Source organism: Odontesthes bonariensis, chromosome 14 (assembly GCF_027942865.1).
Source record: "Odontesthes bonariensis isolate fOdoBon6 chromosome 14, fOdoBon6.hap1, whole genome shotgun sequence".
Lineage (NCBI taxonomy): Eukaryota > Metazoa > Chordata > Actinopteri > Atheriniformes > Atherinopsidae > Odontesthes > Odontesthes bonariensis.
Genome location: NC_134519.1, coordinates 22267569 through 22284599, shown reverse-complemented (window position 1 = coordinate 22284599; position 17031 = coordinate 22267569). Strand labels below are relative to the sequence as shown.

General features: G+C 41.0%; 1 protein-coding gene across 5 annotated transcripts in view; it reads left to right on the top strand.

The window, feature by feature from the left end:
• LOC142399113 (myomegalin) overlaps positions 1 to 17031 on the top strand; it is a 38699-nt gene that overhangs the window by 1032 nt on the left and 20636 nt on the right. For 3 of the 5 annotated variants that reach the window (XM_075483584.1, XM_075483586.1, XM_075483585.1), the window contains exon 1: positions 14779 to 16810. In XM_075483584.1, the coding sequence (XP_075339699.1) occupies positions 15482 to 16810 (1329 nt within the window). In that variant the 5' untranslated portion in view covers positions 14779 to 15481. Of the gene's footprint in view, positions 1 to 4638; positions 4716 to 8515; positions 8640 to 8721; positions 8880 to 8968; positions 9126 to 9641; positions 9696 to 14778; positions 16811 to 17031 lie in introns of those variants that run through there. The other 2 variants (XM_075483587.1, XM_075483583.1) reach the window with 2 other exon arrangements.

Here is a 17031-nt window from a genome sequence, read left to right as displayed (position 1 = left end):
CTTAAAATGATCTTACTGTTTTTATTTTATTTTATTTTATTTTTTTAAATGCTAGTTTTAAAATGTAGCACTCTGAGGTCATTAAGTTGATGTAAAGTGCTTTATAAATAAAATATATTATTATTATTATTATTATTATGTCCCATGATTTTGAAAAACAAATTTAAAAAATCTTTTTTTGTCAGACTGGAATAATTAGTCTTTAGTGAATGTTTTATCCTTAAATGCACCAAAACGATATTCTTTAGCTTTTTTTTATTAAAAAAAAGAACACCTTGCAGTGAGGTGTTGGGAGCACTGAAATGGTACATGATAATATAGCCTCAGCTGCGTCATTTAGACTATCAAACAGTCAATTATTGAAATTTTTAAAAGGCTGATTTTAATTCTATCTTATGTTAAGACAGTATGTGACTAGATGACTTTGACTTTTTTAAACAGCAGATCATCCAATTCTCCTTAAAGAGTCAAACATCCCCCTTTATTCTCATTTGCTGTTGTGAAACAGCAGATAACATCTTTTAGCCAGAATTTTGTAAATGCTCACATGGGTCAAACACCAACATTTCCAATTCTTCCACTGGCTCTGATACGAACATTTTTTTTTTTTCTTTTTCTTTTTTTTGGTCTGTGCTGCTTTAGTATCAACTGGCTTTCTTTCCAAATATTGTATCAGCTTTTGGCCTTTTCCCAAGCAAACATTTCATCATTTTGGTGGTTTTTGAAACCACCAAAATGCTTCGGCCCGACAACTTGGTGAAAATAATTATTTCTGATATATCAAAGCAGTACTGTTTTGGTCCTGAAACAACAGGTCACTCATCACAATTTCACCTGTATTTGGTGTCAAATGCATGATATATATTCACTGCAAAAAAAAGATTTATCTATTTTCTAGCCTTTGTAAGTAAATATATATGAACATGTTGTTGTTCCTCTGCTTCTAAATATGTTTGCATCTGTGTGTCTGTACAGCCTGCATTTTTACAGTAAGGGGACCTAGTTCAGCTGTTGTCTGTTTGCACAAGAGGCATCACTTAAAGCACAATCCTTTCTCCCTCCTTTCATTCTAAATCCCTTCTGATCATTAGCAGCTCTTTGAAATGAGAAAACTAAATGGCTGCGTGATCCAGCCAAACAAGATCCGAGCCTTCATCCACGTATCTCCCACTATTGCTGCATACCAGCAGGGATTGAGTAAACTGATCCCATGTTGAACAGACATCCAACTGAGGTTTAATCCTCGTGCTTCACAGTCTCACGCTCTGTTGACCGAAAGTTTAATCGGTAAAATCAGTTTTTATTGGAAGCTAAACCTTTTTCCGTTGTCGTCACCTGAATTGATTTGCTTTTTCTTCACTCACAGTTGAGTGGAAGAATTCACGTCCTGGCTATAAAACAGTGTAACACAGTACAGACTAGGTGTGTAAGTCCTCAGTACATAGTGATCTCCCTGTGGGCTCGAGAATTTCTATTTATAGAGCAGGCTTCAGCGTGATGATTTATTTATCACATGGATTCAGATGCGAGTCCACAGGACACGGCCCAAACATTATACGCGTTGGTAATTTTCTCTTCTCTTTTTGTCACGTCAGATGTTTTACCTTATCAAAATTGAAATATATTATTCAAAAGGCACTCATTAAATAAGTTGCAATATTAATTCACAACAATGTGTTTGATTGGTACCCAAATTAACAGTCCAAAATCCAGAGATATCCAAATCTGAGAAGCTGATGAAGGTGTGGTCGATTGATAGAGTGCTGATGATTTAACCGAATCAGAATTGATTGAAACGGAGCGGGCAGGGTCGTCACATTATCTGATAATACCTCACTATCAGATGATCAGTCACATTGTTGCAGGTGTGTTAGTGGTGGTCCTGTCAGGCGTCTTCCTCCTCGGGGTTAAAAGTGGAGCTGTTGCTGTGGGCTCACAAACCAGGAGGGGTAAAAGTAGCAGGTGCACAGTGATGGGCGTCTAAATATAGAGCAGTTTTCTGGATGAGAAGATGTCTTTCTGTAAACCATGTTGTTGGCACATGCACAGGAATACACAGTCTTCTTACTTGTGTGTAACGCTATTCATTTTCAAGGCCTTGGCAAGTCATCGGGCAGCATTAGCTCTGCAGAGCGTGCATCTGATCACACAGGATGCAGTTTTTACAATATTTCTTTTAGATTTAGGCGCCTTTAATTCAACAAATCCCCTCCTTCAAGTCTCACCTTTTTCATGTCATGCAAAACACACAGTTATGTTGTGTTGCTTGACTTTGCATTTAAGTCTGTGGTGCTAAGTTTAGTCGATGTTCATTGAAATAAAGGTGTTTGAGTATTATCATTAGGAACTTGATAACAAACTGTCCAAAGCCATTTAGCCACGGCAGAAGGGGGCACAAACAGAGAAAAACAACGAGGAAATAATCATTTCAATATGACAATTCTGGAAGCTCGTGCCGATGAATCAGGGCAATAGTTAATAGTTTTATTAACTATTAATATTACTATTAATATGTTAATATTACTAATAATATATTAATATTAATAGTTGTAATTATGCAAATATATAATTATTTTGGCAGGCTTGTTTCATAAATTGAAACAAATTTTAGGTATATAGATATGAAATCCAGTCAGTAGGACTGTTTTTTAACTTCACCACATATTTCTTTGTACCAAAAACAATCCACTGTGAGACTAAAACTCTAACGGTTGGAAATGATAAAGGGCCCAAATGCAGACTCAACAGAGAGGAGGCAGGTAAGAGTGAAGAAATAAAATCATTTGACATTCAAGACTTATCCAATTAAAAAGTGAACCCAAGCATCAATCCAAAAACAGGTTGTTAAAGTTAAACCTTTAAAAAAAAGTAATAAACTGTCTGGTCTCAAATGCACTCTCCTGAACTCTATGAAATAAAGTAGGCTATTTACTGAAAATATATCTGTTTTTCTTTTCTTTTCTTTCTTTTATTCTTTTAGTTATTTTATCCCTGATGTTCTGCCTCTTAACGTTTGCATAAGTCAACCAATTATTTTTCTTCTAATAAAAAATGAAATATACAGACTGATCATTCATGTTCTTAACCAGCCCAATAAGGTGCTATATTCAGACAACAGTTTCACTAAATCTTGTCACAGAATCAATGAAAAATTAAACCAGACACTTGTGCATTGCAGGCATAGTTCTCAGTGTGGATTCTGTGATCACCTCTGAGCATTTCATTCAGTGCGTAATATAGATCTACTCAGGCAGAGATACAGCAGACAATAAATGTGATATAAATCTTATTCTAAATTATTTTAAGGTCTCATCTGTTGTTGTTACATTGTTCTGTTTTATCAGATGCAGAAACAAAAAAATTAAATTTTCCATGGCGGTTTTCCACAGTCCAAGTTGATGGCTTTAAATGTCTTTCAGCTACGTTGAAAAGAAGGAAAAAGTAAAAGTGTTTTTTTTATTTTTCCTCTTTTTTTTGGTGGAATTTTTTGTTTGTACATGAAATGTGCTATATAAATAAATTTGATTTGATTTGATTTGATTTGAATGATTACTCAACTTTTTGTTTCAGTTCCAATAGATCTGTTCAGTTATCTGAAATTGAATCCCACATTCAGGTCTTTGCTCTTTTAAGTTATATCAAGTCTGCAAATGAAAATTACTATGATAGCTGTGATACATAACATTCTGGACTTATCCTAATTAGCCAATCGACATGAAAAGTGTGAGGACTGTACACACGCTGCAAATGTGCAGAATTGATGTGTAAGCAAGTGGTGACGAGCAGTGAGTATGTTGAGTTCTCACTGTCCCTTTCAGAAGCATGTATATTTGTAGGTTTCAGGCTATTGTTGTATGTGGAGACGTGCTCTTTGGACATAGCTTAAGATAATGAGCAGGAGAGAGACTGACAGGTGGGAGCAGCATCTAATCAGACTCCAACAGACTCTCCTGCCTGTCTTTGGTCAAAACGGAAAGATTGAGCCCCACTGTACCCTCTGTCCAAATCCTCTGTCACGTAGGCCGATGTGATAGCACTTATTGGCCCCTCAAATGCCCCCTGTGGACTCCAGCAGGTAAACAAACTGTTGAGTTCAGCCTTTGGCCCCGTGAGTGAGTATCTGAGCTGCTCCGAATTCTCCAGCTCTAAATATACCAGCCATGACAGCAGCGTCAGATGTCCTGTGCTGATGACACGCAACACCCACCGGCCCTGATCTGCACAACAGAGAGATGTTACAGTATGATGAGAGATGTGATGGCTGACAAAAGCAAGAGAGGGAGAAAAATTAGTGCTGAATGTGTGAGTGAGCCCTCAATTTACACAAACCCAATAAATATCTCTTATTCATCTTGAAATCTGAAATACTGTTATACTGTAGGCAAGAAAAGGCTCTATGGTGTTAGTGTCTGGGTGGGGTTTCTCGGGGATATTGGCCCTAATTTTCTTTTTGATTTTGCCCTCACAGGTCTTTTCACTTTTTGCTGAAAATTAAGAACATTCAAAAAGCCGCTACGATGACAGAGACTAAACTGTAGATACCAGCAACGTTGTGCTGATGATGTGCCTCTGACACGGAGGATTGTAATAACCTTATGGTTGGTTAGCTGACTGCCTCTTGCTCTTCATCTGTTGCAGAACATCGAGCTGAAGGTGGAAGTAGAGAGCTTGAAGCAGGAGCTCCAGGAGAAACAAGACCTTCTGGACAAAGCGCTGTGAGTTCACAAATGACACCAACGATTACCACACACCTCTGCCTGAATATGGTGAATACATTAAGGTTTTCCAGTCTGTATGATTGTTGCCGTCAAAACAGTTCAATACTGCGGAAATGCTTTACCGTTACCGATACATCAAGATCAGCAAATTAAAAAACCTGCTGTAAGAAAAAAAAAACAAGCTCCTTTCCTCTCTTAAACGTCACAGTTGTGGTGTGTGTGTTTATGTGTGGTTGTGAAACTCCATCTATAGATGTTGGTGCGTGTTCCTACTTGAGATTAGTTGTGATTCTCCAACAGCTCATTGGCCTTTCAGCTGCTGATATCACACCCAAACACGATGGTTTAACACAACTCACGCTGTAATCCTGCTACAAAAATGGGCTTTAAATCGGTCGGGGTGTTACACGCATGATTGCGAGGTCATCCTTTTGAAGTGGACTTCAGCGAAAGAGTGGGAAAAAAGTCAAAACTGATGTTCAGAGTTTCATCAACAAACTTGGCGACTGTGTTTGATTGTCTATTGATTGGAAAAATGTATTAAACTACCATGTGGGGCATATCTGCAGCCCCATGTTGTCAATGTGATGGTGTCACTGGAACTGTCCGGCAGTCATAGCATTTCCAGTCATGTTGTTGGGATAAAGATAAAGGCCAAGTTCAGAGGTTATGATCCAACTGATGAGTTCTGAGTAGAGAACAGTGCTATTAGAAGCCCCCCACTTAACACCCCTGTCCCTCGTTCTTTTTCCTTATTAATGTTTTTGTGACTCACCACATCAGCTTTCTGACAGAAGAGAGGCATGATCCAGGAGCTCTTTGAGGTTGAGCTGCTGTAATCCCATCACAAGATGGTCTCCAGATTGACTGCATGTAGTTTAAGACCGGGAAACCCAAAGGAATGTATTTAAAGGCAGTTATTTTTGGTTTTGACACTCAGCACGTTGACATGTTAAGTCGAGCTACAGTTTAAGTAGAGTTGGACCTGGGTATTTAATCGCACCAGCATTCTTGTCCTGGACTTGCAACTTTCTCTGATGGAGATCACTGTACATGTAAATGCAGCTTAGGTCACTGGAATGATGACGTTGTACCAGATAATGCTGCAGTTATGCTGTACTGTTTTTACTAAAAGGTGCATGCGATCCCTTCTGCTTATCCATTATTGTTCCCAGCTTCTTTTTCTTCTGTGTACTGGACAGGAACTGTAGAGCACCTTGGCCCATTGGAGTGTAGTTGAGCGTTTACACGTCGGAGTGATTCAGTCTCCAACTGCAGTATCCGGGTGTGTTAGTCCAAACTATGAGAGCTTTGATCTTGCATGACTTCTGTCACACTAACATGTTTACATGCAAGTCGGACTTTTAAAAGTCTTTTAAAAGTCTTTTAAAAGTCGGGCCCTGTTCTGAATAACGCAATAATGTGTTTATTTCCTGTGGGCCTCTGCTGTTCCAGGTTGGAGCTTTCAACTATGGCAGGAGTTCTCTAGATTGTTTTGGCATTGGAGGCAAAGAAAGAGCTCTCATTATACAGCATTGTTATTGTGTTAGCTTTCCAGTTGCCACTAGATAGTGCTGTTTACACTTCACAGTTGTTTAGCTTCAAGTTACTTTGATGGAAAAAATTGAGGAGCTAAATGAGTTTTCAAGATTTAGATCAGCTTGGTTTATCACTGGTGAACTGCAGTTGCTGTTGGAATAGAGAAACTAATTTTTGAATATTCTGGTTGCCGTTGTTTTGTGGTATTGATACAGGTTAAAAGGCAGATGTGAACAGCTGTTTAAATTATTCACACAGTAAAGCAGGTCAGATTGACTGATTCTACTCTCTCCTGGCCTAATCTTATGCTGCTTTGAAATGTCTGCATGTGCTTTGGTCTAACTGCCACAACAGCATCAGTTACAGCAGTTTGGATTACCACATGGTCTTTCTTCTGACTTTTTGCTAAAAGCGCTTAAAGTGGGGTATGTGGGCTGTCTGCATAACTTCAGAGCCTTGTCCACTCTACAAGAAGGGCACTTGTTCATGAGACAGGCGCTTACATTGCTCAGACTGGTTCAAAATATCCCAGTTATTTGAGCTGCTGCATGTGGTGGATGAAGTTAAAAAGGTGCGCAGAGAGCATCCAGAAGAGGACCCGTGGCGACAGGGTGGCGTGTGCCATTCTGGGAGCAGGAATTCTGGGATGCAGTTGTTGACTGACTCAGTGATACAAACAGATGCTTTCACGATTTCAAGGAGTGAGCGAACTCGTCATGAGTCACCCAAAGTGTGGGAAGAGAAACCCGGATGTGAGTCAGATTGAAGTTTAAAATGCACTTCATGATATAATCACCCCGCGACCCGACCGATGGATTCAGCGGTATAGAAAATGGATGGATGGATGGATGGATGGATATAATCACCACATCTTTAGCTGTGTGTAAGTCTTTTACCACATACACACATCACATTGGTAACACACAAGCTTCCGGTTGGAGCTAATAGTTGACATTCAGGGTTACTTGCTAGAATATATTTTCCATCCATTGCCCTACAAAAATCAGATTCCCCTGTTCTATCACACTAAGTGAGCATCTCTTTTTCAAGAATATACGATGATATCAGCCTACACTATGGGTGGGGCACTTACTTAATGTTTGCTATAAGTGGACGGGTGTAAGGATATCCCACGAGTCTTGCAGCAGACAGAAAAGAGGTGACATCATACTATCTCTTGGCTCTCCATCACATCCAAAAACTGACCCCTCTGATATTTTTATGCACATATAAACTAGTGCTGGAGTTAGACAGAGTTTTGATGCAATCTCAAATTGGAGTCCTTTCAAATCCGTCATCGAATCTCTGTAAGCTTTTGCTTGCAGCGAGTGCAGGTACAGCAAATGTGATGATAACAATCCAAAGATTCATTTGATACCTGCAGATTTCAAATGTTGGGCGAATCAAGTTATTATGTAATGATATTTTGAGGTGGCATCTAACAGGGTTAGTGGTACTCTTGTATGGACCTTTCATCTGTAACTATTTTCATTTTCATTTTTTCTAACACTATGGTATTTATTGATTTAAAAGGTTTCCTTTTAAACTGAATAATATCTATTGAAATGTTTGCATGTGGTAGTCATCCATCCATTTTTTATACCTGCTTGATGTGGAATTCAACCTTTAGTAAACCGCTTGTAAATTTAAAGTTGATACATTTAAATATTTATGCCATTTTTACATCTGATAGCCTTGAAATGAATCTAAAATATTTTGCTATAGGCAGGATGTATTGTTTTATTCTTTAACATACACTCGTTCTAGAACAATTCCAATCATTCTGCGGCCTTGAAATTACACAAAAGTAAGAGATCACATATTAGCTGCAAGATTTTGTCCTCATTATTTATTGTACAGCTTGTTTCTGAAAGAAATCCCAATGAAATATCCCAGAATAATAAACAGACCCTTCATGTACACTTTACTTAACTCACAGTCTTCAGCAGGGCACATGTAGAAAGAGTGTATGAACCAACAAGCTGGTTGACAATTAAGCATTTAAGAATTATTCATCAATCAATTATAATTAATTAACCATCATAAGAACTTTAACAGTCTTTGCTAGCTATACATGAGAAAATTGCTAATGTCATATTTTTTCCATTGGTCTTCAGACCTTTTCAATTTTAGGTTTTGTGAATTGATCCAGTAATCAGAGCTCACTCCTTGTATGTAATGATAATCTGGGTTGAGTTTAATGTGTAATCTGGTCAATTTAGTACATTCAAACTTTTTTTTTTCTTCTTTTTCTTCAGCACAACAGCAGAGAGCTTGACCAGTCACAATGAGGAAGAACTGCAGAGACGGTGTCAAGAGAGACAGCATGAAATTGACCACATGCAGCAGGTGCTTGAAACAAAGATTCAGCTCCTGCAGGAGGTTGGTCTGTTTGTCCTGTCAGCAAGTGTTACTCACACACACAAGTGCCTCATCGTCACAAATGGGAACTTTCTCCTTGCAGGAGGCCCAGCTAGCACGCAGTGAGGCTGAGCGGATGGCCTCGCTGGCTGGATCGCACTCCCACGCCTCCCTTGTCTCCTTGGACACCGCCATGGAGGAGCTTCTTGAGGACGAGAGGCCTCCAAGCACCCTGTCGCCATCCAACACCAACAAAGACAGGTGCAGAACAGTGAGAAATGACTTATTGAACAACAAACCATTGGAATCCTTCCCTCTGTGGCACTGACTGTTCCTCTGTTTGTGTTCAGGTTAATAGAGGAACTGGCTAAAGAGCTTCGCTCCAAGGAGGCCTTCATCACAGAGCTGTGCGGCGAGAAGAACACGCTCACACTCAGGGTGGGAGAGCTTGAGGGACAAGTTCAAGAGCTATCCTCATCTCTGCTACAGAAGGACAAGGATGTTGAGGTGCTATTCTTTATTTCTGCTTTAAATCATAACCCAGAATAGAGCTGCTCTTCGGTCGCACACATGTAACTGAGCATTATTATTTTATCATGTCCAAACTGTGGAAACGTATGGAATCTTAGGTAAATGCGTTGTCAGTATTTCCTACATGTTTACATAAAGTGATTCAGTGAGTCTCTGAACAATTTAAACAGTGGTCTAATATTGCTGCATCCCAGTGGATCTCACTGTCTCCTCTGTTGAGACGTCCTTTCTCAAAAGAGGCTCCTGAAGCAGCACATGTGGCATTCCTCAACCTCGCTTTAACTGCTATTCATGTCACAAGAGATGTTGTCATGCACTAAACTATACACAGATGTGTGTGGTTCGGCACACATACGGTCATCTGGTGAGGCCAATTATTTGACAGTTGTGTAGAGGTTCATTTGTTATCTCAGAGTATTCCCTTCCTGCACAAATCTTAAAACTGAATTTTGGTTGGAACCGTAAGTTTATTGTCTCCCTTTCGTTACACAGTTCTATCAGGAGGAACTGGGTCACGAGCGGCTGCGCATCGAACAGGAGATGCAGGTATGTGAATTGCTGTGGCTAAAATGTGGTCGTTTTGTTTCAATATTCACAACAACTTTGGATTATCAGTGCACATAACAGTCAAAAGCTGTACAACCCCCAATTCTGGAAAAGGTGGGACACAGTGTAAAATGTGATAAATAAAAACAGAATGCAGAAATCAACATTTTATTTACAAAACCACATAGAAAACACATCAGATGCAATTTAGATTATTGCCTGTTGCACCCTGCTCTCCAGATGTCTCCAGATTGTCTGAATCATTTGAGGATGTTGTGTGTACTGCAGATGATGTCACTAATTCACATTGAGAAATATGAGTCTGATATTGCTCCAGAATTTATAGCTTTACAGTTTTTGGCATATTGCTAAACCTCTGCCCATCTGTATATCAATGGGTTTGCCTGGGGTAGTTGCACTTAAGCCACTTCAGTGGACATCAGTGAATTACAGTATCCCACACCCACTGAGTAATCTGTGTAAGTTCATACATCCTAAAAATATGCAGTATATGTTAAAAAAAACCCCATTTTAGGTGGACTTTTTTAATTATATATGGATAATGAACAGTATGATATTGTTTAGGTGTAGAGTGCTTAATCAGACACACTCTGCCTCCTAATGGACAAATGGAGATAAAACATGATCCACATTTGATTAACTTGCACATTACACAAGTTATTTAAATGAAATACTCTGTATTGTTTTATATAGACTCAAATGAAACAAAAATATATGATCAGTGTATTTTCTTTCACTGTGACTTTTTTTATATATATATATACACTGTATTATACTTTCTGCCAATTTACCACTGAAAAATGACAGCGTTCAAAATGTTTCTAAAATGCAGTTTATCTCTGCAGAATATTTTGTGAAGAAATCAAGACAACTTCTCCCTGTAATAAAAGAACCAAGATGGCCTTATGCAGTAGCTGAAAGAGCCAGTTGTTCACAGTATTGAGATCAAATTTAAGTAAACATTCAGTGAAACATCCTGTTGTGAGCTGAAAGTTTGCCTCTGTTTGTGCCGTCCACTGTAAACCTTGTGAATATGACTTAGCACAAACCTCTATGGCTAAGAGAGAGGGACTCAACAATAACTGGGCGCTTATTAAACCAATGAGTGTAACGACTGCAATGAGTGGTGCATAATGACAGGCTTCTAGTGGAAGCACCTTATAGTGGGTTTATCTTATCACATAAAGTGCAAGAATCTCATTACATTTACAAGCTGTGTCTGCAGTGACATCCCCGAGGACACACAGCTGCCCTGATACCTAATGAAACTACTGCAGGGACGGAGTAATACCCCCACAGCAATCTAACCCAGACACAGAACCTTTTCTGTCTTAGTGTAAACTGATAATCATAATAATTCAGCCATATTTATCTTACTAGCCCGTGCTGTGACTAACCCCGTGTCTTCTTATTTGGCTACAACTGAAATTTCCCATTATTTGTCTGTAGCATAGTTGTTGTTGTTCGGTGTGTTTCTCACAGGCAGCGTTTTGTCTTCAGGCTGCCTCTGGAGTTATTTTAACTTGTAAATCACTTTTGAATGAAGGATGCAAATGTACTTGCCAAGCAGGCTCTTTGGTCGGATTTTAAACTGGAAGCGTGAATGCATGAAAGTGTGCATGCGAGAGTGTATGCTAATGCTTGTGTACGCTGAAAACATAAACAAAGCTGAGTCTATGTTCAGAGTGAAAAAACATTTCGTCACGAGGGGAGGTTTGGGTAAATTGTGTTGTGGTGTGAAGAGTGTAATATACATGTGATGAGTAACACTATGTCTGTGAGTATATATGAAAAGCTAGAGCCACAGCATTTGTGTTTTTGATGGGTTTATTTAAACCGTCTGTTTGTCGTGAAAGTGAGATCTCTTTCAGTAAAGACGATATTTTCAAAGTGATAGTCAGCTGAGTGAGTGGCCTTTGGGAGAGTACAAGAGACTCTTAGCAGAGCTAAAAGAAAATAGTCTATGTTCAGTCTTGGTCATTTTTGGACCCCTGAACAGAGAGTGCAAAATTTATCATCAGACAGAAACACAAAACCATCCAGTTAACAATGAATATAAATATTATAACAAAACATCATGAGCTTCAGGCTGGCCAGGGAGAAATCAGCAATGGTGGTTACAACCTATAACACACAGTTTACTGCACAATAAACCAATTTAGGAGGACACCACTGTTGAAAGAAATGCAGGAGTAATGGTGGCAAAAGCTATAGATTAACCAGTTTCTGGATTAATGTTCCATGAACAGAGGAAGTCAACGTAGAACGGTTTAGAAAGAAGAGCACATACTTTTTTATAAATGAAGCCTGCAAGGTAAAGAACATCCTTTGTACAAATCAGATATTAGCGAGGCATTTCATTATTTAAATGTGTTATCCAGTGTCAGAAAACTAGGTTTGAAGGGAACCTTTTGGGCGCTTTGGAACGACACACAGCACTCATCCAACAACTCAAAAGCATGGCTGACAAGGAAAAAAATGGGAGTTTGTTTTCAGCTGGCCAACCATGCTTTTTTATGTGAATCCCACTGAAAACCTTTGGACAGAGTTTAAATTGTTTATTGCAACGAGAGCTTGTTCGGACTTAAGAACTTAACTACATAGTGATGGCAGGACAACAAGCTTCTAGATGGCTACAACAAGAATTCACAAGCTGTTCTTGCAGCCATATGTTAGTTAGAGGTTCCAATAATTCTATCTGGGGCACATTAGCTATACAAGTTTTTCTTTCTTTTATAAGAATTAAGATACTGTAGCGGAATATTTTGATTATACAACCTTAGTTAATTTGCATTTATTTATGAGGATATTCTAAATAAGGGCTGCACGGTGGTGCGGTGGTTAGCATTGTTGCCACACAGCAAGAGGGGTTCCTGGTTTGAATCCCAGCTGGAGCCTTTCTGTGTGGAGTTTGCATGTTCTGCCTGTGTATGCGTGGGTTTTCTCCAGGTACTCTGGCTTCCTCCCACAGTCCAAACATGCATGTTAGGATAATTGGTGATTCTAAATCAGGGATAACCACATCCGGTCCTCGAGGGCCGCTGTCCTGCAGGTTTTAGATGTTTCAGGTGTCTCGAGGACCAGATGTGGGCATCCCTGCTCTAAATTATTAGGAGTGAGTGTGAGCGTGCATGGTTGTGTCTCTTTTGTCTCTGTGTGGCCCTGTGATGGACTGGTGACCTGTAACCCCCTGTGACTCTAAATTGGATTAGGCGGGTATAGAAAACAGATGGATGGATGAATATTCTAAATAATGTTTTTAATATTCAGGGGAACTAATATTTCAGCTTTGACAGTAAATGCCAATTTTATGTCGAATAAAAAAAGGAGAAAAAAGACTTAAAACTTATTTCTATTTTAGTTATAGAAGTTTTTGCCCTACATGCAACAGTGACAGATGCTGTTCTACTGTGTCCTGCCCACAGTTGCATTTGCATCTTGTTGAAGATCAAAAGAGATCAACGATCAGTATAACTGGGGTCTTGTATGTGTGTGTGTGTGTGTGTGTGTGTGTGTGTGTGTGTGTGTGTGTGTGTGTGCGTGCGTGCATTTCCATTAGTATCCATTTCACATGTGCATGAGTGCAGAAGGCATCTCCCTAGTTAGCAGTTTAACGGCTCTGGTTTCACCCAGATTATCAATATGTCAGCTTGACATTGAGTGCTCTGAGACCACGGCACTCCTATCAAATTATGTTGGGGTTTCAGGCCGACACCAGCCATTAGAGTGCTTAATTATCTCCCCAGACACCACAGACATGTAGCCATTATATGACTGTTGCATAGAGGATGAGAAAGCAGGGGGAAAAAAATCAAATCTGAAACTTTGTTTTACATTTATTTCCAAGGTTTCTTTTTTAAGACTGATTTGTAGTAATGGGCCAATTGTAAACATCTAAAGCCGTCGTGTAATGTAACAACTTGTTGTAAATAAGATCAAAAGATTACCGTACAAATCTGAAAAAAATATTCACCTGCACCCCTCCTACATATGGCTATCAGCAACAGACACATCTGATTGAGATATTATAACTCAGGCTTAGTAACCTTCAAATAACCAACATTTATACACGTTGAAGCAGACAAGCAGTCCCACAACTCAGACTGGCACATTAATTAGGATGTACAGAATCACTCTGTCCTGATGCGGTAGAACTGCTAGGAAGGTGAAAATATAAGGATGGTGTGCTTGAAAGGCCCAGCGTGACCATCTGTTTGGGCTTCTCTGGAAAACAAAAATGTTGATCACTGCAGAGGTAAACTTGCACAGGGAAATGCAGAATAAAGGTCTGGTTGTTTGATCACCACAAGCAAATCATTGATATCAGCACCATGGCAACAGGAGATGATAAAAATCTCGAAGCTGTATCAATTGTTTGGCAGTATTCTAAGAGGAAAGCAAGTCTTCTTACTGTGAAGATTCTCAGCCTCCCAGATCATGGTAATCATAAGAGCTTGAATGAGGGCAACTGAAGTCCAGTTAATTTCAATGTTATTAACTTTTTGACAGAGAACATACATTGAATGAAAAACCTGTGAGCAAAATCATTAAAAATATTTAGATCTGTAAACTGACTAAAACAGTCGATTGATTATCAAAATGATCATCTGTCTGACAAACTCATATGCTTGCAGCATGACAACGCCCGCAGAGTAGCAGCCACCTTTTTACTTCTATACATAAAACAAATAAACATGGTATAGGGGCTGACGTATATTTCCTCTCTAGGTCATTCAATTTGCATAGCATGCTGCTGAGCATTTCACCTGTTTAGTCAGGCGCACTGAGCTTAGCGAACCGGGCGGGAGGAAGTAGCAGACTCCCGGGGGAATGACGCGTTGTCCCTTTACCGTAAAAGCCGAATCAAAAAGATTTTTTTTTCTTGGCGTTGAATATCTGCGTGTGTCTAACACACAAGGTGGGAGCTTTGAATAGGTTCCATAGTGATTATTGATCTGTGAGCATCCCTGTTTTACTGCACTGGACTCCTCCACCCCCGCGTCCCCTGAATGGTCCGCTCCGCCGCTGCAGGTCTGTCTCAGGCAGCCACATCGTTATCTACCCGAAGGATCCCCGACACCACGGCGTACCGAGTCCGCTCTGCGTGTTTTTCCGTGTAGCCGTCTGTATCAGCCCTGAAATGAATGAGCACCCTCTTTTTTCGGACACAGACTCTTGACAGGTGTTACTGCTGCCGTTCCGTGTAGCGGACGGTGGATGAACACAGCTTCCCTGTCATGATGAACCCGGCGCCGCGCGGTGCGGCTCGTGTGTCCGTGACAGACCAATTGAGGTGGCGCAGAGGCGCGTGCTTTGCTGATGGGAAATGCGAAAACAGCGGTCTGTTGATTTGGGATATTACACTGTTGGTCACCGCGTCTTATTGAGGAGACGTAACCTGTGTGCGCCATATTACCGATGCACCTGCACCTCCAGGATATGCACGGGGATCCTTAACTGATGGATATCTGACTGTCACAGTGTCTTGCTTTTACCCCAAGGTTTATGCCCTGCCAAGAATCACGTTGGCAGCTATTCTCTACAAATCTACCTGCTTTAATATACGAGTTAATTTGATGTGCAAAGACAGTCATGAGATTATTTATTTGATTGTGATCTATCTCTACTGAGCTGGAGATTGACATTAGGCTCCTTTTGTCTTTTATAAGAGATCAAATACATGGCAAGGATCCAGGTACTACTGTTATGTTAGAGAAGCATAAACAAGATACTCTACTATTTCTTGATTTCTAAAAGTCTGTAGAATGCTTGATCTCAAGATGAAGGAGGCCTGCCGTATCTGTGCAAGGGAGCTCTGCGGTAACCAGAGGCGATGGATCTTCCACCCCACCGCCAAACTGAACTTGCAGGTGCTGCTCTCTCATGCCCTGGGGCAAGAGCTGACCCGTGATGGCAAAGGAGAGTTTGCGTGCTCAAAGTGCACCTTCATGCTGGACCGCATGTACCGCTTCGACACGGTCATCGCCCGTGTGGAGGCCCTGTCCATCGAAAGGTTGCAGCGGCTCTTGCAGGAGAAACATCGACTGAGGCAGTGCATCGGTGGGCTTTACCGGAAAACCAACTCAGAGGAGGGTGCAGGGACATTAACTGGAATTAATGAAGAGCCAGGAGATGGGATGGTGGATATTTCAGGTCTAACCCACGCAAGGTACTGTGCTCTACTCCAGGAGGATCTAGTCTACTCTTTGTACGAGTCCTGGGCTGATGATGGCCCGGACTGCCACCATCAACACCACCCTCAGTGCTCTGCTGGTCCAGGGTCAGAAGCCACAGCTGCAGGCTCACACCGCTGTGTGCCCAGCACACCAAGGAGGTGTCGTGGATGTTCCTACTGGCGGGTGGCTGACTCTGACTATGAAGCTGTGTGTAAGGTGCCCAGGAAGTTGGCACGGAGTATTTCCTGTGGGCCATCTACCAGATCTTCAGCCAGTGTTATTGGAGGCAGTGTGACTGGAGGAGGTGGGCAAGCGGAGAAAAAACATGTGGAAGATTCAGAAGAAGCCCCATCCTCACACACTCTTGTCCCTGGATCCCAGGACCTGTCCAGGATTTCAGACAGTGATCGCACTCTTGCTGGAAGAGTCAGCTCCAGCCCCTCTGTTGCATCCCTGGAGACCGCTGAAGAATACACTCATCCTGGAACAATAATGGATGGTGTTCTGGGGTCCCCCAGAGAAGCAATAGAAGACAGTTATTCTGACTCCCTGTCTGAGGAGCACATGGGGGCACCACATGGCCAAGCCTCACCTGCACCCAGCCTCTCTCTCGCGCTCTGTTTGCTACAAAGCTATGTTGCCTACCGGCCAGTTCGGAGCACCAAGGGGAGCAAGCTGCCAGTTTTGCTTCGACGGAGCTCCACTAATGGAGGCACAAGACCTGGCTTTCCTGATCCTGTTGTGGGAATGTCCTATGGAACCCCAGAAGAAGAAAAAGACAACCTCATGTCAACACCCGAGCTGGACACCCCTTTGATCATGCTGGGTTTTGGGGAGGATCAGGAGCTGAACCTGGCTAATATGGATGATTTATTGGAAGATTTGTACAATGAATATCCTCCCCCACCCCCACACCAGGTATTAAGCCTTAACTAGAGCAATAATAGTGCCGCGAAGCAGCATTTCACTACTACAGGATGATGAGTATTGAATTTTGCCCTTGCAACTCTGCAGCATCTGCAGCACCCTGAACGAACCAGCCAAACAGGCTTTGATGTTCCCACCACTTTTAGCTTCAGTAGTTTCAAAATGCAGCTGTCCGTCACTCATTCTACCCACGACCTCTTCAAATAGCTTTG